The sequence below is a fragment of the Agelaius phoeniceus genome, chromosome 2 (genome assembly GCF_051311805.1).
Source record: "Agelaius phoeniceus isolate bAgePho1 chromosome 2, bAgePho1.hap1, whole genome shotgun sequence".
Lineage (NCBI taxonomy): Eukaryota > Metazoa > Chordata > Aves > Passeriformes > Icteridae > Agelaius > Agelaius phoeniceus.
The window spans coordinates 31,995,993-32,023,974 of NC_135266.1; the positions used below are offsets into that span (position 1 = coordinate 31,995,993).

Here is a 27,982-nt window from a genome sequence, read left to right on the forward strand (position 1 = left end):
GAGAGACTAGCAAGGTCCATGGAAATTAACTTGTAGGAACATACCTCTGCAGCCAGATTCCCATCACTGTCAAGGTAGGGCACTTGTACAATTCCAGAGCCCTCTAACTCATCACAGAAAAAACACAAACCCCCTAACCTCTGACAGCACTGCTGCCCCACAAAGAAATCACCTGAGCTGCAAAGCTCTTTGATGTTCTGCCTAATGTTGTGGTATTCTGTGAACAGTCCCAGCAAGAGAAGAATTAAAATGGGGTTTTTTGTTTCTTTTTGGTGTGTCTTAAAAAAAAAATACATGCTTAACTACATATATCTTATTAGCAAAAAAAATCCCTAACCACAACAGGTAAAAGGCAATGACTAAGCTTTACTTCAGGTTTTCTTACTCATGCCTCACAAAAAGCAGAATAATCTCAGATAATAATTAACATGACACTTAGAAATGTCTGGAAAACTGCAAAGTAGCAAAGCAGATTTTAATACCAGATATAACTAAAACTCTTTTACCAGTTTTTAGGTAATATAGGTACTCTTAGCTCTCCTCTCAGAAGCAAGCCTGAGGCTACAGAGCAGAAACCTTTCTCTGATCTCAGAGTAGAATCTGGCTGGGATTTAATTTTCATCAAGGAACATGCCCAACCTTTTTTTCCCAATGGTTATGTGCTTAAAGATTATGAAGGTATGAAGAAAAGAAGTACACAGGAAGTTACTCCCATGATCCAATTTGTATTAAATTTAGAGATTTTGCTAGTAAATATGCAAAGATCTTTACCTCTCCTCTGTCTTGAATTTAAGCGGACAAACAGCTTCTGTTTTATTTCCTAGTTCTCACGTTAAAACAAAAACCATAATATATTTTGTATTCTGCCTAAATAAAGTAGCAATTTTAATGGATTTAAAGGAGTTGAATTTCTAGGTCACTAGAAGAGGGGAAAAATATTTCTACACATGTCAAGTTTTACAAATAAAATACGACTTCTTTTCTGTTCAGCATATTAGCTCAAGAAGTACTCACTTTCTGAACAGTCTTTTAATAATGCTTCTGTGATTTTAAAGCGTAAAGAACTTCCTGGACCAGGAGGTTTGCCTGCAACCTTCAAGCTCTCAGTTGTTCCTTGTCCTTGTACCAATATGGCATCTACTACAGTCAAATTATTTCTGTGGAAAAAGAAAAGGGGCGAGGGGAAACATTCATAAAAGCTTCTCCATAGACTATGAGTCTATATCCCAAATCTGGAGAACAAATATCCTGTTCAAATAGCTGCTCCACAGCTAATTCCCCACATTATGGAAGTAAACAGCAGGGGTCTCAAATGTAGTGTTTGCACGACAAAACCCTATGAAATTACAACATAAATTACAAATACAAACCCCAGTGAAATACTAGTTAAAATCTGTATCTCTTAGTAAGGCATCATACCTGACACAAAAGTGAACTTAATGCTCTTTACTAGAAAGACTGAACTTGCACTGTAGCTTTATCTTGCAAAGGGCATCTCTAACCAGAGACCCTTCTTTGAAGACAGTGTAGAATCTATTTCAGAAATGAAGTCTCCATGTGTTAGCGGGTGAGAGGCTGAACATGACCCAGCAATGAGCACTCACAGCCCAGAAAGCCAATCACACCCTGGGCTGCATCCAAAGCAGCGTGGGCAGCAGGGTGAGAAAGGGGATTCTGCCCCTCTATTCTGCTCTGGTGACACCTCACCAGGGGTGCTGTGTCCAGCTCTGGGGTCCCAGCACAGGAAGGACATGGACCTGTTGGAACAAGTCCAGATGAGAGGCACCAGGATGATCAGAGGGATGGAGCACCTCTGCTATGAGGAGAGGCTGAGAGAACTGGCATTATTCAGCCTGGAGAAGAGAAAGTTTCTGGTGACCACACAGGAGCTCCAGTACTTAAAGGGAGCCTGTGAGAAAGATGGGGACAATCTTTTTAATCGGCCCTGTAGTGACAAGAAAAGGAATGATGGTTTTAAAACTAAAACAGGCTGGATTCAGATTAGATATAGGGGGAAAAATTTTTACAGTGAGGGTACTGAAACACTGGAACAGATTGCCCAGAGAGATTGTAGATGCCCCATCTCTGGAAACATTCAAGATCAGACAGACCTTTGAGAGACCTTTGAGAGACCTGAAGATGTCCCTGGTATTGCAGGGGGAATTGGATTAATGACTTTTAAATGTCCCTTCCAAACCAAGCCCTTCTGTGATTCTGTGGTAAGTATAACAGTGGCCTATATATTTACATCACTGAATATATATGAATACAGTTAAAATACTCTAAGACATGTCACAACTACATTTAACCTCTCTGCAGACACATAGGATTCTACAATTATTCTTGTAAAAGCAATAATTTCTTGACAGCTGATCGCAAGTATGATATGTACAAAAAGAAAAACAGAGAAAAACTCACACTTATTTCTGAAATATCTCTTACCTGATAACAATCAATGATGAAACAGTTTTATTAAAAGCTGGAGTGAACTTTACTTTGACAGACTTTCTCTCACCAGGTTTTAATATTAGACTTAAAATGGAATGACGAGCCAAGCCCTTTGTAAGTCCCACAGTGGTCTGTAGTGGTTGGACCTTAAGGGGGGGGGACAAACAAAGCAAGGCTTTAAAAAGTAGGACATTTTTACATGTGTTTGATAGAAATGGTATTGTTTTAGCTAGAAAATTGGTCTTGTTCTAAAAAAGGATACTACTCAATGACATAGTCTGGTTTTTCTAACCAGAAACTCTGATAGCACAAGAATTTCCCTACTTATTAGTAAACTGCTTGCGTTAATGGAGAAGCAGAACAGCACAACAAAACAGAACTGAGCTAAACTTCACCCATGTAGATTCATAAAGTTCTAGTGGAAGAAAAAGATCAGAAGTTCTTACATATATATTTTGAACACTAAATAAGTATCAAACCATTATGGAATATTTTTTCTCCTCGGAATTTTCCATTGTTAAGCAAACAAAATCGAAGAACTACTCAAAGAAGTCTATTTTGCAAAGTTTGCCATTTGTCTTGAGACACCAAATAAGCATCAAATGGTAATCAAAAACAAACTGCAAATGGAGGGGAAAAGCCAGATAAAAAAGGTAGTGCTGAGGATGGGGGTGGCATGCTCTATATGAAAATGCACACACTTAAAAGTAGTCCACAATACTCAAATTACTTAAAAGAATCAACAAAGCAATGGAATAATCAATTTTTTGCTCATTGCTCATTTTAGAACTAGTAACCACTATGCTGAAGAAAATAATCTTGCCAGTAAGAGAAAGAGAAAATTCAGCTTTCCTGTAACTTCCACAGTTGTATTATAATGTAAGCATATAGAAAGTGACACTTTATTAGTTAAATTTGAAGAAATATTTCTTTTCCATATTTTCTGATATCCAGCAGATATTACATTTACATTACATTTTCCACACTAATACCTGAAGACATGTCTGACTCAAAACTCTTATTAAAACATTAAAAACCTGAATTTAAAATTACCAAGAATGTATTGAAATACTTACACAATTTCTGAAGACCTGGAACTCTAGAGTCCTCTGATTGAAATTAGCTGGTTTACTCAAATTAAACCTGAAATTAAATTGCAATTTTTTTTTTTCTCACAGATCAGGGAAGGTAATGACATACTTACAGTTATGGATTTTAGCACAAATCAAGTATCTATGGTAGCCCAATATGCATCTGAAAGCATCACTTGATTTTATTTTTTCTTATTTCCCCCCTGTTGTACATCAAGTTAAGGAAGAAATGTAAACACATTTCAGCTCAGTAAAAAATACAGATGTGTGTTCAATGGCAATAGATTCAGCTCTCAACTGGTCTAATGATTCAAATTCTAGAGGTGGCCAATATGAATTACCAACACAACTGCCATATCATGCATTCACTCCTTGTAAAATGCATTTTCTCTGCCCAGTGAGTACATCCCAAGGATTGCACAACAACACTTACCGTTCCAACAGCTTATCAACAAAAGTGGATGGGTTAGAATACAGAGCTACTGGAAGAAACTGAACATACACAGGAGCATCAGCTGGATTTTCTAGAAAAATTTCTTCTTCCTATTCAGAAAGAATTTTAAATAAGTTTACATTACCATTAATGCAATTAGAAATATCTGTTTAAATGATACTATCACTAAAATAACTTACTGATGAACTGTTTGTGTTGGTAAGAGGGAAGTTTAGATGGCGTGGTGAACTAAGGATGGAGGGCCAGGACATTTCTGCTGTAATTTTCAACCTAACATTCTTCTGAAGATCTGTGTCCACTTCAAATACAGCATTCAGTCTGGAGAAACAGTTATAAAACTCACTTTTATGTTTTGCAGAAACAAATATCACTGAGATTCAGATCAGTAAAGAAAAACAGCCCAAAAATCTATTTGATGATTTGCAAAGGTACAAACAGTAGAAAGGAAAGTTCCAATATAGCATCCACAATCCATAAAATTAATTTTGCCTGCATAGGTACAGTAAATCAGTACATCTACTCTAAATGCAATGGATGCACAGACTGTGTGCCTGCACCTCTGTCTAATAAACCTAAAGCAAATCTGAACAAGTCATACTTGGTGCTAGCTGCTACTTCCATCAATGAATGAAGTTCTTTGCTATTCAACAACCTCCACAACAGACTTGGGTCCCCTTCTCCCACAAGTTCTCCAGCATGAACTGAAACTAAACTAAAAGTACTGAGCTCTCCAGTCAGCAAAAGAAACAAAATACTAGGCTTCAAACCCAGAGAAATATTTTGGAGAAATTCCAAATGTCCAAGTCACAATACCTCTTTTCAGTTCTCTTTCCTTTCCCTGAATGTTCCTTTGGACAGCTGGGTAACTTTAACTCTCTTTAAAAGTATTAAATACTTTAAAATATAATAAATAATATTAAATCATTGTATATTCAAGTTAAAACTACTCCTTATTCAGAACTGATCTTTAGCATTCTCCTTTACTGTTCTCTTCCTGTAGGGAATAGAACATTCTTGGAAGTTACTGGTGCAGCTAAATAGAGGATTCTGTTTAGATCAGATTTTCTCAGTAGTTAATAATATATCACCATTATAACACAGAAGTGATAAGGGAGGAATGCTTTTGTTATTCTATTTAGTTGCATACAGACATTTTGTTTCTTCACATGCCTTTTTTTGAAAGGGCAATCTGGATGCTATCAACACAAAAGACACACACACTCTTGCTGTTTATGTTAACTCGTGTCCCTTGGACATTAAATCAACTTTATGTATGAGAAGGCAGATATTTAAAGGGTATGTAGCAGTCTACAGAGTTTAACTTTTCTAAATATTAAGTAGCAACCATTAATCTTTCTCAAGGTAAAATAGCAGAAAATTTTGTAATTCACTGAAATGCAAAAATCCTGGTATGGTAATGACAGAAAACCTTATGAAATCTTAAAAGGGATATTGAAGATATTATTTTAAAACTGTTTAAGCAGGGATACTGAACAACCAGTATAATCTGGTTTTGGAAATTTTTGCAGAGTAGAAACTTCCTTGCTGTTACAATCTTGTAAAGAACTCCAGCAACTCAGTGAATAGTAACTGTCAATGTTTTCTTTAATTTGGGGAAAATTATTACTGTTTTCTAACTTTTGAAATGCTCTCTTTAAAGATTTTGCAGAGAAGGCCAAGCAATTCCTTTCTGGCCCCCTCTCAAAGAGCACAGCAATATTAAGAAGCCTTTTATTCTATAAGAGCACACATGTCACAGAATTAGTACTGACTTAAGGCCTGAGCAAACAACAGGAATATAACACTTACCTATGGCTTGAGTTCTCTTTTATTTCTGTCCATTCTTTGAATAAATTCTCATGCAAATCCCAGTCAGAATCCCATGCATCTTCTTGCATTGCTATGCTGTGCTGAACTTTAGATTCCGCTGTAGGAAATAATGTGGTTTTATAAATCTTCAAGTAAAATCATTAATTAAGGAGAAAACTTATTTGAAATTATTTTCATTAGAAAGTTGAACTTTACTTACATTTAGATAGAAAAGGCAATCCTACATAACAATGATCTCCACACTGTAAACCAGGATCAAAATAAATATTTGCAATCTGCAAAACATGTAAGAGCTGATCAATTAAACAGCACAGTAAATCTAACGACCAAAGAAAAAAGAGGGAAGATTTCTGTTGAACACAGAAACTTAACACATGCTATATAGAAAAGAGAACTTATAAATGTTTAGAAATAAGACATAAACAAACCTTTGATTTTTTTCCTGGCTCTAAATCTTCTTTATTACTTCTTAGCCTCTTATAATAAAACCTTACATCTTCTGACAGGGACCGTATGTGTTGTATTTTCACTTTCTGAGAAAAGGAGTTCATAATGTTCAGGCTCTGGTGAACTACTTTCCCCTAAGGAAAATAAAAGGAAAAAAGTCTGCAGGATATGCATTTTTCCCTAGCATATGTATCTATTTATGCAGGCTGGCAAAGACCACAGCACTGCTGAAATGTTAAACTGCAATTTTAACTACGCTATCGTAAAGAAATGCCATTTGCAACACTTCAAGATAGTAAGTTTCTGTGAAGCTGTATTTTTTCCTCCATCTGCTTCCAAACACAGTGCACCCTTTTTTGAAAATTAAGAACACCTGAAGTATCTTTGAAGGGCTTGGACAACAGCTCTCTTTAATCAAATCATGATTAAAAAATATCAGAAGAGGAAAGGCAAGAGAAAACTTCAGTTTGCTGAGCCTCCGATTACTAAAAGGAAACAGTCTTTTTGTAAAAGATCACTGCTGGCAATTAGAAATAGTAATTAGTCACTAGGAATTAGAAATAATCTGAAAGGAAGGGGAAGCTACAATCTGAAAGGAAGGGGAAGCTACAATTACAAAAACTACAGGTGACAGAGAGCTTTTAAAACCCTCTTCCTGCTCCCAAATGCAATTAAGATAACACACGAAAACTACATTCAAGAAAAAAACCAGGAAGATTTTCCCCACACCTTTACAGCCTGCCTGCTTTTCTGAGTCAAATCTTTTAAGCACAGAAAATGTAGTTTAATTGTCATTATCAAAATCCTTACAATGCTCAAGCTCTACCCTGCCCCAGTTGTAAATTAATGATTCCATGGTCATATTTTACACCTTAACACTCAACCCTGGTATGTAGAGAGGAAACAAATACTAGAAACAAAAGCAGACAGAAGTGCAACTCAGGACTAGTGGGGAGACTTCAGATTTATGTTAAAAAAAAAAAATCAGTTTGAGCAAATATAAATACCCAAGGCTATCTTTTAATGAACATGTTTTTTTTTGTTCCCCTTAAATCAATACTTCAAACTTTTAAAAAAATAAGTCTAAGTTTAAGTAGAGACATGGAAGAGGTCTTTTGCAGGTTCAAAATTTGCCTGTGGTCTCAGGAAACAGTCACATATTGCAACAGTCTCAACAGAAGTAATTGCAGAGGGAAAGAAAGTACAAGAATAAATCCTTAACAGTACAGTCCTGTTAAACTGAATTAGGAGGTATATCTGAGCTTCATCTGTGAATTCCTATGAGTAACAAACTGTCATCAATGGGACAAGATACAGGTTTGGTAAAGTGTCTAGAACAAATAAATAGTATTTTACTAAGACCTTTACACAGCATTTAGACGTGAAACAACAGACAAGGGAAAACAATTGTTCAGCAGTAATAAGAAAAACAGAACAATGCCATTTAGCATAGAGGTCCTCAAAGATGAGCTTTGATCAGGGGACAGTTAAGAGGTGGCACTGTGAGGCAAAGAAGACTCTATGAAGCAGAAGTCAACAGAGCTAAGATTGGTTTAAATCAAGACGCTGACCTTTACAAGACCTGTACACACTGTCAGTGTATTGCTGACAACCTTCAACAGAATACCAGAAATCACACTTAGGTACAAATACACTAAAACTATAAACAGACAGCCAGCTCTGGGAACCAGGCAGCTGCAGGGGAATTACATCCTAAGTATGAACTGAAAAGCATGTGTTACTAAAATAGTAGCACCTAGTTATTCCTGGCTGGTGTAGCTGTCAAGTTTCTCCACCAAACACTGAAACAAAAAGAACTGATGCTATTTTAGGCTTATTTTCATACGTAATAGAGGCATTACAGAAGAACTAAATGTTAGAGTAGCATGAGTTAAGTGAGCATAAGTTTAGTTTGAAATTATTCCAAGAAAAGTAAAAGTAAAAGTAAGTATTTTGTGTTCTCAAATATAAAAAGAGCTAAGTGATCAACTAATGTAAGTAGAAAGTGAAGCTGACTGCTCTGAAAAGCTTGGGGCTTGACCAGAGTAAACAGTATATAATCTTGTCAAAGCTGATAATTATATCTGAATCTATACTCCCAAACAAAATGCAGGAGGCCAAAGATCCCCTGAAAGAATAATTGTCTGAAAACATTACTAGAAAAGAAGCATGAAGACAATAAAAATCACAGTAATCTAGGGAAGAGAAAGAATAATGACAGCAACAGAGCTATGTCTGAGAAACACAGGTGCTATAAGAAGTAGTATCTGCCAAAAGAAAATAAAGCAAAAGGAAATAAACAAAAAACCAAAACTCCCCCAAATAAAAACAAAGAACCCTCCCCCGCAAAAAATTGCAGAGCCAAAGCAAAAACACTCACAAACAATAATCAAACAAACAAAACAAAGCCCCCTCCCCCCCGCCAAAATCAAGCTGACAAAACTGTGGGCATATTACTATGAAATACTGAGAAGCTCTTTAACCATTTCAGCAGGAACAAACTCAAAGGAGATTAAAAAATATTACTTTTTTATGGTCCAACATAGAACAAAATATTTTTATGTGGCAGTCAAAAGGGATATTCTTCACATGAATTGTTCTTCATAATCATGATAATAATTTCAAGTAATTCTAGTAGATTCAGATAGAGAATATAGAAACTGCTTTATGTCCAGTGAATGAAAGCCAAGTGGACCTTTAAGCTATTTTAACTTCTCAAAAGCTTATGAAGTAGGTAATAATGAAGTTTTAGATGTGGTACTCAGTGTAATAAGTATCCATATGGTGAGGCTATATAGTAAAAAAAAACAAAATAGATCTTAAAGATAAAAAACAACTAGTGATCTTGGGAACTGTAGGCATGACTGTCTGACCTCTGGAGTAGCAAAAGACTTCAGAAGAATTTGTGACACAGGAGATCAGAAGGAAAATGGAATATGTGGCAATTGTAGCAAACATTCACTGAAGTCCTGCTGACTGACCTATCTTCCTCTTATGAGATAGTCCTGCTGACTGACCTATCTTCCTCTTATGAGATCTATCCCATTACATGAATATTCCAAGATCCCATTCAAGTGGGCTGTTGAGGAGATGTAGGGACAACTCATGTTTGGAACACAGAGTGGGAAAATCCCAAACAACCCCCAAAATAATGACAAACTGATCATAACAGTTTGGTAGCAAAATCTCCCCAGCAGTTTGACATAGAATTCAGGACAGTGCTCTCCCTTGAAAAGGGCATATAAAGAAAAAACACAGCAAGTAAACATTTAATCCTCCCCAACTCTCTTACCGGAAAAGAAGGTGGAAAAAAAACATGTTTTGGGGAGCAGGTCAATGAGCCTACAGCAATCACAGCCTTCACTGGTATAGTTAAAATCTGGACCAAAAAAATAAAAAGGAAAATTTAGAAAAAGACCCCTTACATTTCCAGCCTTTAAATGCCTCTTCCACTTTTAAATTGCATATAATAATAAAACCCTGAAAGTGTACAATTAATGTAGTCTAGGATTATATAGAAATTTAAAACATGGAGACATGAATTAAGATTTCAACCCATCATCATATTCTGAACAGTCAGTTCACACTGTCAGGAAGCACTCCTTCACTCAGCCATCCTCAGTTCTCCTCTACATGGAACAGAAAAGCATACTGAAAACATAAGCTCCCCAATGGGATATTATATAGGTCTCATTTGAATGGGGCTTACTTTGCTGGAAAACAGGAGAGTAACATCTTTAAAGTAACTGAGGAAAGAAAATATACCCAACTTCTCAAAACATGGTGTTATTGTAATACCTTGAGATACACACTGAAAAAGTAGCTGGAAGGGATGGCAATGAGATTCAAGTACCATTACAAGTAGAATAACTTGTAACAAGCAAGAAAATAAAATGCTTCAGAATCTGTAGCTGAAGGGTCACATACATCTGTAGCTGAAGTGGTTATACTACAAGAAAGCTTCAAATCTCCAATAACTGGCAGAATTTGGGAATTTCTCATTTTCTGTAGCACCATCAGAACTACTCAATCAGTGATATAATTTCCTGACCTCATAAGCACAGAGTCACATTTGGGGTTTTTTTCCATATACCACACAAAGATATTAAATACAAATTGCATTATTCATTAGGCTCTGTCTCCTGCAAAAACAAGGCACATGAAGCTGAGGCAACCAGTTGTTCTCTCCCATAATAATCAGTGCAAGGATTCTGTTTTATCAACTGCCAGCAAACTGTGGAAAGCTGCAATATGGTTTAGTGAGTATGGGGGTATCCAGTCTTTTTAAACCTTAATGATTCTATGACTCTCCAAAACAGTTTTCACGTTGCATTTTGACAAAAATGGCTGATATTACAGCTTTGTTTCAGTAACTGATAATGTGGAGAAGCACATTGTCAGAACATGACATGCCCCAAGATCCATGCATTGATGCTTTGAGGATGTGTCATGTCACTGAAGAACCCAAACTGCAAAGCATTAAGTCAGATTTAAATGGATATTTCTGAAAGCCAGTCAAAAATCATAATAAAAGCATAAGTAACATTCCTGTTGTATGATGCAGGGTTAACTTGCAAAGATAATCTGACCTCTGGAGTTCCCGTCCAACCTCAACTCAGGCTACAGTCTGTCCACTAATACAACACTTAAAGACTAAACAGATATTTTGGGCAATACTCATTTATTATACAGTAAATATACCTCATAATCTGTTGTGATTTGCACAGCTCCATCATGAATTCCTTCCAGTTCCTTCGCTATTAGATTTACTCTGAACACTGCATAATAGCCTGATGCGAGTATCACCTGTAAATGGTAGAAAAAGTCACCAATGTATTCCATTAAACAAAAAGAAATTTCACCAAAACCAGACTCAAAATCCATTTAAAACTACTGTCAGTGATAAACAATGAGTTCATATACATAAGTGACTAACACAAAAATTATCTATTCCCTTGTGGTGATAAATTTCTACTCATCCCAGATTAACAACAAGCATCATGAGGGTATTGAGATTGATTAGGTTTGGAAAGGGTAAATATAATGCTGCTCCTTAAAATAAATTTAGGAAGCCAACATGCTTTATCATACTCAAGTTCAGACAAAAATTAAGAATTCTTATCTCTCCTCTGCTAAAATGAAACTGAAAGAACTTGCAGAGGTTTTTCTCTTCTCTCCTATATCTAGCTTTAAAGCAATGGATTCAAAGGTTTACTTACTGAAGACTGATCAGATGCAGTAGCATTTTGTAGTTCGTGGTGGTTTGCAATTATTGTTGTTCTGTTTCCCTTTTCAGTTGTTAGAAGTTCTACAGCCAAACCATCCCCTATAATATGCCAACTTTTTATAGCCAGCTTAAAAAGAACAAAAGGTATTGTTTTCAGTAACAACACTGATGTAAATTTTTAAAAGATAAACTAAAAATAAATGCATCCTCACCTCTATTGGATTGCTGTTGATGACTGCAAATAAGATGCTGGTAGCTTCTGTTGCACTCAATATGCCAAAATCTATAAATCGCTCCTCACTTTTTGGAGACAGTACAAAGTACTAGAAACATTGATAAAAGTATTTTAGCATAAGTGAAATATAAAGTTGCTCAAACTCTAAGCTCATTAAAAATCACATTAATAATTTCAATACAACACTACCATGACCATCTCAATTCTACATTAATAAACTTCCTATGTAAAACTAAAGACTTTAGGGGAACAAAAAAGAATTTTTAATTCTTTATTCTACTTTGGTGTCTGCTGAAAGAGTCTATGAAGTCTGCCTCTAATTACACAGAAGTTGCCAAAAAAAGGGAAAATACTTACATCAAGAAATCCTGTGTATGCTCGGACAGGTAGGTGAAATTTAGAAGCATTGGTGATAAGTAGGATATTATTATCTACGTGAACAGATGATGTGGAAGGCATAAAATGAAGTGTAAAAATATATCTTGATTCATTGGGTGGAATTAAGACTGGTTTACTGAAGTTCTGGATCTAGATCAGTGAACAATGAAGACCAAGGTTACAACTGAACAAAGTATATCACATTTAAGGATTTACTAATAGATAAAAGCATTCACTGAAATGGGACTTACTTTAAACATTGGTTTTGCTTCTTCTGGTAACACAACATCGTGTATAAGGACTGCAAAACTGAATGTGTTTGTTAAATAGATCAGTCTTTCCACAGAATCAGCAGCACTGTCACGAATGTGAAAGAGTGTGGCAGCATGATCAAATCCTAAATAACTATCAAAAGAAAACAGAGTAAAGGAAATAAAGATTTTCCTCAAAGTGTTTTCCTTACACAAAGAAAAGAATTCATTATTTCAAACACCTAAAAAGATACATACCCCACTGCATGGTGAAACTATATTATCCCTAGCACTATATTACTATATTAGCACTACAGGGACATCAGTAACTAAGTAATTCAAATAAGATAAGGAAACACGTAACTGAGGATGATAGGGGGACTAAAAGGAAGTGTTGAAGTATTAAGAAAATTTGCAAATTACATGTATTTTTTATTAGCCAAATCATGTGTCTGCAGCACAAAGCTGTGATAAGGTAAGGTTTAGTTTGTCGGTTGTTAAAATAGTCTGCCAGTTCTGTTGATAAAATAGCACCTCATTCAAAATGTTTATAAAGTGAACTTAGTCATACTTTGTAAATAAATAACAAAGCTCAAGGAAATACAGCATTCTTCCAAAATTTTGCTTAAAACCAAAAGTACTTTCTCTACCTTTACTTCATATGGCAATAGAACAGCGAATGCAAAAGCAGAAATATTTCCAATACTGCATTTTAAAAATATCTCATCTGCAGTCTTCAGCTACTCTGAAAAACAACTCACTTATGTCAATTTCAAGCCTTGAAACCAACTTATTAATGGCTAAGACTACTTCATCCATTTGTTTACAAACAGGAATAATCCCCTCTAGTTTAGAGCATTTAGTTTTTGAACTATGTTCAGTTACTGGAAGCTTACCCATCCAACACTTCTGCTTGATACGGTATTTCAAGTTTGGAATAGCTCTTCTCTTTTGCTTTAACAGTTATTTTCCCAGAAGACTGTGATGCTCTTTTTGCTTTTGATGCTGCACACACAAAAATATAAGTTTGTTAAAGCTGACAAAAGTTGATCCATTAAGTTATACTAGAATGAGTGGAAGAATAAAACCACAGAGCTAGCCCAGAAATTAATTATTGTGGAAGGAAAAAAGTGGAGTTTAAGGGAATTTCAATAACCAAATTGACATGGTGTAAAGTCTATGAAACAAGAGATCCCAATTCTGAAATCTTCCCACCAGTTAGATGACCAGCCCAATTTACTAAGCTTTTCTACAATAGGGAAGCCTGATTGTTGCTGTCATATAAATTACCTGAACATGTCCAGAGGATAATTTGGATCCAGATGAACTGAAGTCTCCACTAAGAATATGGAATAAAACTATCCCTCTCCTAACAGAACAGAAGCTTGAGACTGCTGGGTCCCTCAATTAGAATTAGCAGTAGAGAGGATCTTAATAATAAAGAAATGGAAGACAAACTAAATGTTGCAAAAAGAGAAGTAGAATCCATGTAAGAACTTAAACTACACAAGCACCAAGAGTGATGCTCACAGATCTGCTCCAAGATCACAGAACAAGCAATGGCAGCCTGGTAGAAGTAGTGCCAAAAAAAAAAAAATCAAGGTATTCAAATACTAATTAAGAGAAGCCACCAAGCCCCTAAAGCCCCTGTATGTAATTAGGACAGCTGAAATTGCATATATTTAGGGCTGGCTGCTTCACTGATAAGAATTCATCAAGTCAGTTCCTTAAACACATTAAGCAGCTTAACTGGGTATTTTTCCCAGGAACCACCATTCCTTCTAAGATGCACCATATGTTAGCCAGTAGGTCCTCATATAAGAATTCCCACCAGCTTCAAAATCTGAATGTATTATCACCTTAGGTTGACAGAATTCATCTCTTTCAGAATTTATAAGCTAAAATGTACTTCACTTGTTTTAGAAACCATGCGCTATTAAATTTTTAAAGTGCTAATCCATAAATGGTAATAAAAATCAATTTTTTCCTCTTTTTCTATGCAACTTCTAAAATTATGTCTACCACAACTATTTCATGTGTAAGATTCCATTTTTAAGCAATCCAGGCAGAAAGACTTACAACACCAACTAGTATCTTAAAGCAGTAACATCTGAGTAGTCACCACCATTTTAACAGTTGATTAAAATCTCTTTAAAAAACAGAGGTGCCTTTCTACAAAGTGTCAGCATAGTATTTGAAGTCACACTATGTAGGAGAAAAATCATAGAATACCAGGTTGAAGGAGACCTCAAGGACACCTTGGCCCAACCTTTCCTGGCAGAAATACAGTTTAAACAGGATGTCTCAGTGCCCTGGCCAGATTGATTATAAGCACCCAACACTGCAGAATCCCCCCCATCTTGGGGAGATTATTTCAATGGGCGATTGTTTTCATTGTGAAAAATTTTCTTCTTGTGTCTAATTGAAATTTCCCCAGGAGTAACTTGTACTCATTACCTTGTTTGTTAGGATTTCTCAAAAACAAATGTCTGCTTAAAACAAAAATACATTTAAATAACCAGGGCCTTAACATAAGAATACAGTTATGTTTATTAGAAAAATAAAGAATACCTTCTCATCTGTATTTACCAGTCTAAGATACTTGTTCATCATAAACAAAGACAATCCTTTCAGAAATAACTGAAGTTCAGAAGAATTGTAAGCCTTTTCCAGGTAGGAAAATCCCATTTTCTTCTCAAAACTATGAACAGTTTTTTGTTTAGATAGTGAAAATAATCGATGAAACTTCAGTAAGTTTTCAGAAGCACTTGACAAGTTCTAAGAAGAGTGGAGCAGTACTTACCATCAAAGCTAATGCTTGCAACTTTGGTATATTTACTTTCAGAGGCTTTTAACGTAACGGGCTTGAAATACACTGTTATCGCTTCATTCTGTGGTGTAGGTCTCACACTCTGCAAACAAAATATGAAGCATCTGTAAATGTATCATTGCTAACATGCTGTGAAACCTTTCACAGTGATAAAACTGCAACTACTTTTGGTCAAGCTGTTCTAGGTCTGTCTTTCCTATAAGAAAGCAGCATTACAAGTGGCTTTAGAATTTTTTTCAGGTCCTACAAATTACTCAGTCAATATACAGCAAAGTAGGAAACAGTGAGTTCTCCTTGGGGATGTTGAATTAAGTGGCAGTATGGCCAGAAACATATTAATAAAATAGAAACCAATCCTTATTTAAATTAGGATTTAATTTTTGTTCTTAATGCTGCAGGGCTACAATAGCTAGGATATTTGTTTCTGGTGCACTCACTAACAAAGCTGTTAACTGACTTGTGCAACTAACAGAGAGGATATAGACATCTCCCTTGTCTCTAATCCCATGCTAAGTCTGCAGAGAAAAAAATAACTAACTGTATAGAGAAACATTTTGTAGATCTGTGATGACACTCATTCTACACTAACACCTTACAAGGTCACCCTTTACATCTGAGGATTTACTGTTTTAAACCAAAGGGAAAAGGCAAATGGCCATCACTGGAAGAGCTATTGTGTCAGTCAATAGCCAGAGCTGATTTGTGGAGGCACTCATTGCTGTGCAGCAGGATAAGGGATTCCATGTCATCTGAAGACTCTATAAAGATTGCTAGCAAACCATCTAGATTCCATGGAGAAACTGGGTATGAAGCATTTAAATGCTCTTATTCTTGTTTTGCTTAAAATTAGGATGGCTGCCGTGATTCTTCCTCCCCAGCTGTCTCCTCCTGCTTTAAGAACAGATCAGCTGCTCACATAGCACCTGTTAAGCCACAGTAAATCACAAGATGCTGAATTAAGAAAACTGAAATGAGTGCTGCCTTACCTTCTGCTGGGCTGCAGAGGTTTAGCACCTGTTTAACAAGCAGCTGAGCTTTTCTTGGTCAGGGAGGAAGGCAGACAGCTAGTGGCACAAACCAATTACAGTTCTTCCAAGCCAAGCTGCCCTTGATTGTAAATTAAAGCCATAAAAGTGTGCATAAATAACTGAGTTCTGCAGACCACATGATCTTTAGTGGGAACAAGCAGCACTACTCCTGCAGCTAATGAATAATCTCTGTTAACTCAAGCAGAAGTTTTGTATTTTGGATTTATAGCACTGGCCTTTGTCCACCACCATATCTGCATACATGGAGTACAGATATTTGGTATTTCTCTTCACAAGTCAATTAATAATTATATCAATTTTCTTCTAATGAGATCCACACTACAAAACTAAAATCTTGACATGTCTTTAAAAAACAACAACCCTCCTAAAGCAGATAAAAATCAAAGCTGTGATAAAGTTCACAACTTCTGGATGACAGACAATAAATATTTTCAGAAGCTCTTTTCATGCAAAATGCTTTCTTTAAATTACTGGTTTGAAATAATGCTGATTTCACCTAGAAAATCAAACTGGAAGTATTCAAAAGGACAGCCTGTTACCAAAAAAAAAAGGCAGGTTTCAGAGGTGCATCTCTTAAACCACAAGTGTAACAAACCTACATGTATTTACTCAAAATGTCTACAGCTGGCAAATTTAGTTAAGGAAGGAATTTATACTGTTTTGTCGAAAATTTTTGCACTGCATAATGCACATTTCCCATTTGTTGCTTGATTACATGCTATAAAGAGAAATACAAAATTAAGACAACTAGAGAAAAAACAAACATCCTTTAGGTATCCTTTCAATGTCACTTTCCTCAAATTTCAACCTATTTTAAATAAAGCTCAAGTAAAGCCTGTCCTGAAATATACATTAAAAATCATCCACAAAACAAGTTCCATCAAGAACATAATACCACCAATTTTCTCAGAAAAATTCCTAACAGCAACTTCTGAAGGAAAGAATAATTTTAAATAGACATACTTCAGTAACACATGGCTCTCCCACAGAATGACCCACTCAAGACTCCTGACCCTGCTTTGTGAAGACACATTCAATATTTAGCATAACTGCAGAAAATTAAGATCTTAAATGTGCTAAAGGACACAAAGAGGGGCTAAAACTTCCTGCTTTTGCAGGAGTTCTTGAGAAAGACTTTGAAGGATTAAGGACTCTTGGGCTACATGGATTCTAATAAACTAAAGAGTATGGGTTGGAAGACTGGCTCATGTTCATCTATAATGTTTACCAGTCAGAAGGCTCCTAAGCCTAGTTTTGTCTTGCCCACCTAGCATAGACAAAAAAGCCCTGTGGCTATAGGTAGCAGATTAAGGCTGGTTCCATTAGTGTCAGAACCACCTCTGAACTGTTTTATTCTCTTTTACAGACACAACTGTCAAAAATTTCTTGGTCTTGTGTTTAAACAGAGAAAACACCTAACTAATTAAAGTTCACTTTCTCCATAAAGAATCATCCAGAACATGGAACAAGCTACTACTAAACTGTATTCCTTGATAATTTTGAGATGCATACACCCAAATGTGAAGATGAAAACACAACACAGAAGCAAACTACTTCTTGCAGGTTGCTAAGAGAAATTAACCCCTATTCTAAAGCTGGGACAGAACTTAATACTTTCTTACACAAACACTTTGGTTTTCAAACTGATACAATTCAGCTTCACTAAGGCTGTCCTGAAGTTCCTGGCTCTTTAGGCATCCAATATGATCAGGACCTCAAATTTTGAAGTATCCCTTTGCTTTCAGCAGTCAAACAGGCTTAAAATGCCATAAGGAAACACAAAATTTACATTATAGACAAGGGATAAAACAGTGTTCAACAATCTACATTTACCAGATTTTTGATAGAATGGCTTCATTGTTGCAGCATGACTAGTTTATCCAGTCATTAAATAAGCATTATTATCCTTAGTAATGGAACAAACCCCACAAAATGAGGGAGATATTATAAGTAGTTTTAAAACTTGAAAAAGAAAATTATTTGCTTGCTCTTATCATCCTCAACCAGTTTGTTGGACCACAGCATGACTAAGTACTTGAAGGCAGAACAACCACAAGTCTGGCAACAGTATTAGCAGTCTCTCACACACTGATGACCTGAAGATATTTAGCTCCTCCAGCACCCAGCTTAAACATATGCTAAATATAGCCTTGGCCTTTTCTTCTGACATTAAGATGAAATTTGTCACACAGTCTGTCTCACTACTTTTAAACTAGCTCTAAAGGGTCAGAAGTCTATTTGTCAAGCTTTCCTAGAAGTAAGTTATTCATAAAGTCCCTTCTTGGTGAAATTCTTTACTCTTGCTTTCCACTTTGAAATTCATTGATTGGCACAGCAGCAGAAATTCACAAAGAGCTTCAAAAGCTAAAAAGTTTACAAACTTCCCAACAAAGTTGTTCCTTAATGAAAAGGACAATTGACTTGATGTGCCATGTGACACACTGAAAAACACATCATATCTGGACCCGTGTGGTAGCTTTTTCCTTGCAAAAGTGAGTCCCAAAGGTTTTAAAGATACCAAATCAACTGCTTTGATACACAGTAAAAAAACCCAATTTCTCTGGAAAAGTTTTGTCATGATATGTATAAAGGTTATCAAGTAACAGCCTTCCATTAGATTGGTATTTATGGTTTACAGCCCCCAGTCCAAAGACCATAGCTTAAAAAAAATGGATGGGCTTGGGTCTTTTTTTAAAAGGAGGAGTATGAATTAGGCACTACACAACCAGGTAGGTATTAGAAGTGATACTGATGGTCTGAAAATGTGGTTATTTGCATTGTACAAAGCAAGCATATTACACACTTTAAAAAAATAATAAAAAAGCCCAACCAACAAGTAAACTGTCAAATCTAAGACAAACTTGCAAATACAGCTGGAAAAATAATTTATTGAATTTACCAACCCTCTCAATGCAAAAATCGTATACCTATACAGGTCTTTTTGGTTTTTAAAACTCTCTATGGAAGTTGTGCCATAGCTTACAAAGCCATGATTCTTATAGGACCACCTGACCTCACTGCTGTAATAAAGCATCAGGACCTCAATGAAAAAAAATCTTTTTGCAGTATACTGTAAGTGTCTCTTGTCTTGAAAATTATTAGTGAGTAACAGCTTAGCAAGCACTGCAATGGTCTATTGTCACCATGAAAACTTATCTTCATCACTAAAAATGTTTCCCATTTCTACTTCAAATTCATCTGGCCTCAGTTTCCAGTATCCTAAGATTTTGTAGATCTCTACTATTAAAACACTCTTCCTCATAGTTGTAGCTTCAAGCTTTATAAACACAGAGATGCTCTCCAAGATCTCAGTAAGGAACCTTTGCCAATCCTTCAGTCATTCTTTTGGCTCCTCTGGTTCCTTTTCAACACTTCAACACTTTTTGAAGTGCACTGGGACAAGGTATAGCTAGCTACACAACTAAATCTGGAAAAGAAGGAAGACAGGAAGGGAAGGGAGGGAAGAAGGAGGAAGTGAGAAAAATAGTGGGCAATGAGAAAAATCACACAGGAAGAAGGTATCAATGAACAAAGGCGGACTACCAGACTAGTGCTGAATTTCTGAAGTAAAAAAAGAAAGTAGAAAATCCAAATGCTACAATTCTGAAGCTGGCTGCACTTCACTTTCAGCTCCAGTGGTCTTACTGCACAGGGCCCTAGAGTGTTTGGGTTCTTTTGTTATTTCAAGGAACAAAGCAGATAAGCTCAAGAAAAAAAGGGTAATTTTACAGGCAGCTCTTGAAAGCTACTCTTGGCTTAACTTTAAAAATTATGTTGGGGAACCACTTTATATACTGATGTGTAAATGTGATGACGACAAAGAATCTTACAGAGACTGTATTAATCTTACACCCCCTGAACATGAATTACTGTTCTCAATTATAAAAGCTTGCAAAGGTTCAGATATTGCAGGTACAGCCTAAAAATGCTGTTCAGAGCTTTCAAAGGAGACTATGACACAAATTAATTTTAACATGCATAAAAATTATTTGCTCTGCTATTAAGTTACATTTTCAGTCACACATAACCTAGCTTCTAATTCTGACCACTACATGGTAAACCTGTGAATCATCAATTTTTATGAGAAAAAATAAATCCATGTAGAAAGTTTCAAATTGAAAGAAATCAAACTTACTGTAATTGGCACATCTTTTGTTCCTGAATTTAATAAATGCAGATTTAAAATTTTTGGCAGATCTGTTAAAGAACAAAAAAACACACCTGTCTATTAGGCTATTTTAACATGTGAATCTTATATAAAGTCATTTACACTAGCTGGTTTCTTATATACCTCCACTATTCAGTGTTAAAAAGTTATACTAACACAACAGAATAGCCAGTCAAAATAGCTAGTCCCAACAAAACTGCCTTTTTGTGTATTAGTAGGCATTACATACTTCAGCTTACACTCATATTTCTAACACATTAAGAAGTGAACAGGCTAAAAATACCATAATCAATGACTTTTTCAGATGCACCATGTTCAGAAGAAATTACTCTTACTTGAAAATCTTTACATGATAAGTAAGTAGCATGGAAAAGTTCTTCAGAAGCTATCTTTTTTTAGCTGAACAGAAGATAAATATTGCTTTTTGTCAGCAATAAATCCCCCTTACAGTTAAAAAAAAATACCTCTAGTTTTACTACTTTCTAATCACTAGTAGTTTTATTACTTTTTATCACTAAACAATATTAATGTTAAATGTTAAGCCCAAATATGTTAGAGGCAATTAAAAAAAGATCCTATCATAAAACAATTGATTAAGTTTGCCCACCTTCACTTTTCCCCTGCCTGAAAATTATTAAGACTTACCCAAGAAGTGAAGCCATTTTCACAAGTTTACAAACCAGTTGAACTGAAATGCTTTTCAGACTAACCCATGTGCAATTGTGTAACATTAACCTTACTACTGGACTTACAACCTGGTGTGCAAACTACTGCTTGCTTGTACACACCCCAAGTACTCTTGCATCTGTGCACTATTGTGACCCACTGTTGTAATCTCTGTCTTTTTAAAAACATCATTCCACAAGCAACCCTGAACAAGTACAAAGGTACTGGGTTTTCCCCTCCCCACCCCATTCCTGATCAATACTTTGAGAACTGAAGACTGGTTTACCTTGTGTTCGTAGTGTACCAAAATCTAGCATTTCTGTTGATGAATAGATTCCTGGTGCTTAAAAAAAAAAAAATACAATTTTCTTATTATACTAAGAGTTAATTAATTTGAATAATTGAAAAAAAACCATCCAAAACACCAAACAAACCCAAACATCAACCAATCCCCAACCACTCTTTCACAAACCTGTTGTAACTTCTACTTCAACAGGCAGAATAATAACTTCTGTGTTGTCTGAGGCATTTGTTTTTATTCTAATGAAGGCTGTATGATTATCTGCTTCTCTTGAAGAAAAGCTGGCTCTCATCACTCCTTTTGTTTCATAGGGAGGTATTTCCTGATAAATAATCAAAGCACATCTATGAGAGTGCAGTAATTACAAAAAATGCTGTCACACCAAATAATTACATCAAGTATAATTGTGTAAAGAGAAAAAGCTACAATAGCAGGAAGAGAGAGGCTTCATACGACTAAAATTACCATTAAATTTATAAAGAATAGCTGTAATCATCTAATATGACACTGATTAAAACTAGGTATATGCAAGAGAACTTTCATGTCCCATTTGATTAAACTAACAATTCTAGGATTCTACGTTTTATGTATTCAAATTGTGGTAAAAAAGACAGTAGACTACATTAGCAGAATCTAGCAATAAACAAAAGATATTCAGAAAAAATGTTGGCAGTAATATCAAATATTGAATTTGCATACTCTAAGTATTTTTTCTCCAAAGCAGACACAGGCCATACAGTTTCAGTGCTAAACACAAACTAAACAAGTGCACAACTCCATTCAGCTAGAAGCTTGCAGAGCTCCATGTTTATTAGTCACCATGTAATTTACAAGAGCAAGTAAAAACTAATTTCAGTTGCTGTACCATGCCTATTCTGTCAGTTCTAATCTGCATTCAGGGTTTGAAAGACATCTCTTTCTGTATTTCCTGAACACAGCTGCAGCACAAGACTAACTTCAGCACTACAGCTGAAATACTAACATCAGATTGTCTTCCTCATCACATTACAGAAGGTCTGAGGATTGGATTTTTGGTAGGTTGCTTGGTTTTTTTTTTTTTAATAGAAGATGAAAACCTTGACTGGAAATTTTCTAAGGCACAATGACTGCAGATGTATATTTTGAAAGCTGTTGAATATCAAAGTAAGAAGATTTCAAGTTCTGTTTTCACAGACCCAACATAATGCAGCCATTCATTAATGTATCAAAGGATGTGATCTGACTCCTCCATATGTGTAACTAGGGATCCAATGCTGGTCAGATCAAAAAATACTCCTGCACATGCAGACTGCTCCATCCAAACATTCAAACATTTGGCATCAGAACAATTTTATACAATTATGTATATCCATATGTCAAAGTATCATCACCATATCTCAAGTAATTTCTGCTGCTTTGAAGCCTTTTCTAACTGCAGTGCAGCTCTTGACATAACCAATACAATGATGTATCTGTGTGTTTCCTCCTACTGGTTTGATTACTTAAAGCTGCCTTATTGTTTTGAAATACCAATGGTTATATGAAAATGCATACCAATGGGTATGAAAATGGATGGATAGAGGAAACAAGAGGATTAGTCCTTGCCAGACACTGGAAGCTTTCACATATGAGTCATCATTGCTTTAACTGGCAACCTGGCAAGAGAAGCCAAAAAGCTTCATGCTCTGAAAAACATCCCCCCCAAGTTCTCCTGACAACCAGTAAGGGGCTATCTTTAGAAGCAATGCAATTTGACCAAAGCAGTGTCAAAGCATTAGGACAATAATGTTTTAAAATCTATTTTCATGTGAATATCTAACCATCAGTATCTGTTTCTACTGCCTTTTTTAAAATGTTGTGATCTGTGTTAATACTTATTTCCTTGCAACTTTTGTACCTAAAACTAAAATACTGCCGTTCTAATGGACTTTCTCCAGAAAACATAAGATTTAAGAATTGTGATTGTCCTTTGTAACTCACATGGAAATATTCTCCTAAAACAAATATAAGTGTCACATTACTGTAATGATGCACTTGAACAAGAGACAAACTTAGGAGCCCAATGGCTCTGAAGTCTCTCCTAGACCAGAAACTAGTCATCAAAAAAATCAAGTAATTCTAACTGAAAAGGAAAATACGTTTTGTATCTAGCTGGACATTACCAATGGTGTGACATACAGCATTCAGCCAAGAACTGTACCTTCAGGATGCTTCTAAATTTTATTTCACTTAAAGATATCAGGATGTGTTATTTCAAACCAGATTTAATGAGCCAGATCACAAGTCCATCCAGTCCACTACCTTGTCTATAGCAGCAGACATTGATGAGTAGGGAGTAGCTGCAGGGCATGCATGTAGGAGTATTTCCCAGAACAGTTTCCAGCCACTCTCAACTCATGATCTAGGGATTTACTTCAGCTACACACACTGCTGTTTTACTTAGTAGTCCATCATAGACTTTTCTTCCCTAAGTTTGTTTAGCTTCATTTTCAACCCATGTGTGCATTCATAGTAATTTGCAGGAAGGACTTTCTAAGTTAAAAAACCCCAGCACCACCAAAAAAGCCAAGATAAATTAAAAAAAACCCAACCAAGAAACCAAACAGAAAAAGATGTATATCGTTTTTCTGTGGGTTAGATCCAGCTCACAGGCCTCAAGGACTGAAAGGTCAGGTAGGTGTAATTCATTCTAATGGGAATCATTTTATTCTTCACATTTCAAAACAGCACAGCTCAATGCATATGGCTTATCTTAATTAAACCTTTCATCCAACTCCTACTACCATAATATTAACAGACCCTGTTACTGTTTCCATTTTTATGGGGTATTTTAAATGATTATATGACAAGACACAACATTAGTAACAAAAAAACAAACCCCAAAGCCTGAGCTCATATCAAATAAAACCTCCCAAACAAATACAATGAGTGCTGCAAGACATGACTACTCACCCACAGCTTTCTTGTACCTCCCTGCTGACCTGTTGGAAGCTCTAAATGGAGATCACCTCCACTGGAATACATTTCTACCACCTGAGGTGGACAACAGGAAAATGTTAGCACTCAACCTTAAAGGGATCCTGTTTACTTATCAGGTATTATCATGGGCAATGGCATGGGTTAGTGACTACTTGATCACTGGAATACCTTACAAATTCACTCTAATGCTGATGTAGCCATTTGCTAGTGATACACTTTATGTGATTTCTAGAGCATTTTACTGTTTGTGAATCACTTAACGGAATCAGAATTTGGTTAGGTAAAGACATCAATCCTGCCCAAACATAAGAAAGGTTTCCAAGATTACATACTGGGGTATACTGAAACAACACCGTATGCTGTGCAAACCAGACAGAATAAAGCTAAGAGGCATCACTGGATTAAAAGATCTGTTGCTTCAGTATTTCTCCTAATTACTAGTGAAGTTTAAATCTTTATTTTTCAGTAATAACAAGCCTTTTAAAAACTGAAATTTCTCTGGAACATCTCAATTTAGGAAATTACGCGATCTGCGACTATAATCTAAAATGCCTAGAACTGATTTGCATTTGAGCAGAAAAAAAGATCTTGTAATATGAAATACATGACCTCAAATAGCTCTAAAGTTCAAACAGAATTTTAAGTAGTACCAAAATAAACAAAATTTCAGTTTAATACCACAAACAAGCATTTAATGATTTTTCTCTTATGCTCACCTGCAAAGGTTCACTGTGAGGGTTATGGATATTTATTATAGGAGAGAAACTGCTATTTACAGGAACTCGTGCCCCAATAAATGGGCGCAATCGATAGGGGTTCGGAACTCCAATGCCAAACACCTGGTTCAGAAAAAGAAACACAAACTTAAGTAGCTGTATGTAATTGTGACAGAGCCTAATATGCCCACCCATTTCAGAAATCCACCATAAAGTCTTTTTCATTAGATTTATAGTATACTTATAATTAATTCTTTAAAACCAGTATCATACTAAAGGTCTGAAATAAAGAAACTGGTTTAGTTTGCAGCTAAAGTATATTCCTCATTTCTACTAATTACCACTATATACACATACACTGAAAAACAGACAATCAAAAAGCCATCTTTTTTTCTGACACTCTAGAATAGAGTGTCATAGATAGATACCAGCTAAAGGCTAATGAAATAGGAAATGTGCCTTTAATCCTATCATTATGAAACTATCTATACTGGGAAGCATTTTTGTTGGTTTTGTTTGCAAAACATTGTCATGGTAAGAGTTATATTCTTTCAACAAAAGGATTTCTCTCATTTTTCACTTATCAGTCTCTCTCATCTGTCTGAATTATCTTTCTGAATCTCCTGTGAATAATTTTTTGCCAGCTTAATGAATATTATTGTCTTGCCACTGGATCAGATAAGTAAAGGGCTAAAGGATGAGCTAGATCCCTACAATGAGTCACTAAAATAACACATGCAAAATAGGTATTGGGAGGATTTTAAATCTTATGTAATTTCATTGATGTGGCTTACAGAACTGCCCTACGGATTCTTACAATGGTGTATCTGTGTTACAACAAACAACAGGGATGGAAACTTCTTCAACTGGGTTAATGGAAAAAAAACCCCAAACCAACAACCCACCACTATTGTGCAAGTATCCTTGGATGGTTATACATCCCATAATAGACACTGCTTTGCCTGATTTACACTTCACTTTTCTGAAAAGTGTGTAATTCTCTTACCTGATAAGTAAATACCCCATGATTAGAAGTGTTAATAAATAAAGTGTTCTCTACATTTCCCACTACTCTTGCGAGGAAAACTACATCAAAGGACGTATTTCCTCCTGGAAGAATTTTCTGGAAAAAATAAAAACAAGCAAGCAAAGGGATAAGCAAAACTGTTTACTGAATAAATTGCATCATGCAGATGAACAATATTTTTTTTGTGATGCAGAAATCCTCATGTGTCCTTTGTGGAATATTGATGTTAGAAAGTCAACTGCAGATTTGGAAAGAAAAAAGTAGAACTTTCAAACAAACGAAATGTGGAACAAACTAATAAAAATAACATTATTTTCAAACTATTATCTAGTGCAGGATCATATTTAATTGAATTTTTGTACTGAATTCTGAATTTAGAGTTCAGCTTATCACAAAAATATTTTAGACTGACAGTTCAAAGGTCACTGGAGAAACGCAACTGCTACAAGACTTCAATAAATGCAACAGGTTACTTATCACAGACAGGTTTTCTGAATTCTTTCATATTTACGTGGCTCTTGCTAAGCCACAGGCCCTGCAAACAAAACTGAAACTAGAGGACTCTATCTGACAGCAGTGTGGTTAGCAGTTAACCCTGCTGACAATGTGCTTTTGAACGTGCAAGTTCCTGTATCACAACTACTTACAGCTCTGAGTACACAGGAGTGGCTACTGCACACTAACTAACACCACTTTACATGACTCAGAATATTCAGAAAATTTACAGGAACAGTCTGTTTCTGTAAGTGCTCTGAGGAAATGTACTCACTTCAGCAACAAAGGAGATATGCTGTTAAACCATCAATTATATTTCCAACATAGTCAGGACTCCTTGTGTTTCTGTGCTCAGTTCAAATTTGCTCTAATATGAGATGAAGAACTGCAGTATTTAATACTTCTAGATATGCAATTATTGCAGTAAGTCACTCTTTTAGAGAAGTTTCCATTCAGATTTGAGAGAAAGAAGAAAAGCTAATTTTGAGAAAGTAAAAAAAACTTACCCTATTTTGGAAAAATGATGCATGAAAATGTGATGTTGTAGCAGATATTGATACTAATGTAATTGTTTCTTCTGAGCTAGGGTTATGTAGGTAAACTTTTTCCATTTTTGGCATTCCAACTGGCCTGTCAAAACAGAGAGAGAAAATATTTACAAAGTGTCAGAAATCTAGACAATTAAGCATTGGACTTTTTTTTGCATTACACCAGATAGGAGAATAAAAGTGATGAGCACTAACAACAGAGCTTTGCATTTAATGCTTTTCTCAAGTAACATTTGTATGTTGGACCTATAAGAATTACTTAGTTAACATACTTTCCATTATTTTCTTGCTTACTTTTCCTGAAGGTTAACCTAATGTTGTATCATGCTCATGAAATTCTATTGTCAGATTTTTACTTCAGAATGAAAAGAAGCAGAGTTTTCTATTCCTATGCTAGAACTTCTAAATAACTATCTTAAGACAGGGTGCACACAGCAATTGAAAATAAACAGAACACAAATTAGCCAAAAGTCTAAATGCAAATTTTTTTTGATGATAAATTATAAGTTGTCTTACGCAGAACTTTTCTGGTATTATATTTTACAATGCACTCTACAGAATTAAGTATGCAGACATGTACAGCAACCACTATTTTATTTCTATATTTATTTCAATTAATATCTTAAGTTAAAAAAAAAAGGCTTAAGAAAAATTCTAGAATTTAGGAACCCTAAAAGATGGAAGTCCACAGTCAAACAACTGCTCAAGTTTTCAGTAACCAGACACGCTAACAAATTCATTTGACACAAGTTTTTGGCTAGTTTCTTTTTGCTTACAACAGCTGAGGTGACAATAGATGCTCCTGTTTCAGCAATTATTTTTCAGACTTTACTGTCTCTTCAGAATTTTTTTTTCATGCCTTT

At 35.5% G+C, this 27,982-nt stretch overlaps 1 protein-coding gene across 1 annotated transcript in view; it reads right to left on the bottom strand.

Moving 5' to 3' along the window:
• Nucleotides 1–27,982, bottom strand: part of TMEM131 (transmembrane protein 131) — a 93,743-nt gene that overhangs the window by 19,772 nt on the left and 45,989 nt on the right. The window contains exons 5-27 of the mRNA XM_054654533.2: nt 27,078–27,201; nt 26,056–26,172; nt 25,050–25,172; nt 24,307–24,387; nt 21,547–21,697; nt 21,361–21,417; nt 20,376–20,437; nt 15,165–15,273; nt 13,258–13,366; nt 12,362–12,515; nt 12,090–12,260; nt 11,710–11,820; nt 11,490–11,624; nt 10,972–11,076; nt 9,563–9,649; nt 6,252–6,404; nt 6,023–6,098; nt 5,803–5,920; nt 4,173–4,311; nt 3,973–4,082; nt 3,525–3,591; nt 2,443–2,594; nt 1,015–1,157 (exon numbers count right to left, since the gene is read on the bottom strand). Coding sequence (XP_054510508.2) covers nt 1,015–1,157; nt 2,443–2,594; nt 3,525–3,591; nt 3,973–4,082; nt 4,173–4,311; nt 5,803–5,920; nt 6,023–6,098; nt 6,252–6,404; nt 9,563–9,649; nt 10,972–11,076; nt 11,490–11,624; nt 11,710–11,820; nt 12,090–12,260; nt 12,362–12,515; nt 13,258–13,366; nt 15,165–15,273; nt 20,376–20,437; nt 21,361–21,417; nt 21,547–21,697; nt 24,307–24,387; nt 25,050–25,172; nt 26,056–26,172; nt 27,078–27,201 — 2,654 coding nt within the window. The remainder of the gene's footprint in view (nt 1–1,014; nt 1,158–2,442; nt 2,595–3,524; nt 3,592–3,972; nt 4,083–4,172; nt 4,312–5,802; nt 5,921–6,022; nt 6,099–6,251; nt 6,405–9,562; nt 9,650–10,971; nt 11,077–11,489; nt 11,625–11,709; nt 11,821–12,089; nt 12,261–12,361; nt 12,516–13,257; nt 13,367–15,164; nt 15,274–20,375; nt 20,438–21,360; nt 21,418–21,546; nt 21,698–24,306; nt 24,388–25,049; nt 25,173–26,055; nt 26,173–27,077; nt 27,202–27,982) is intronic.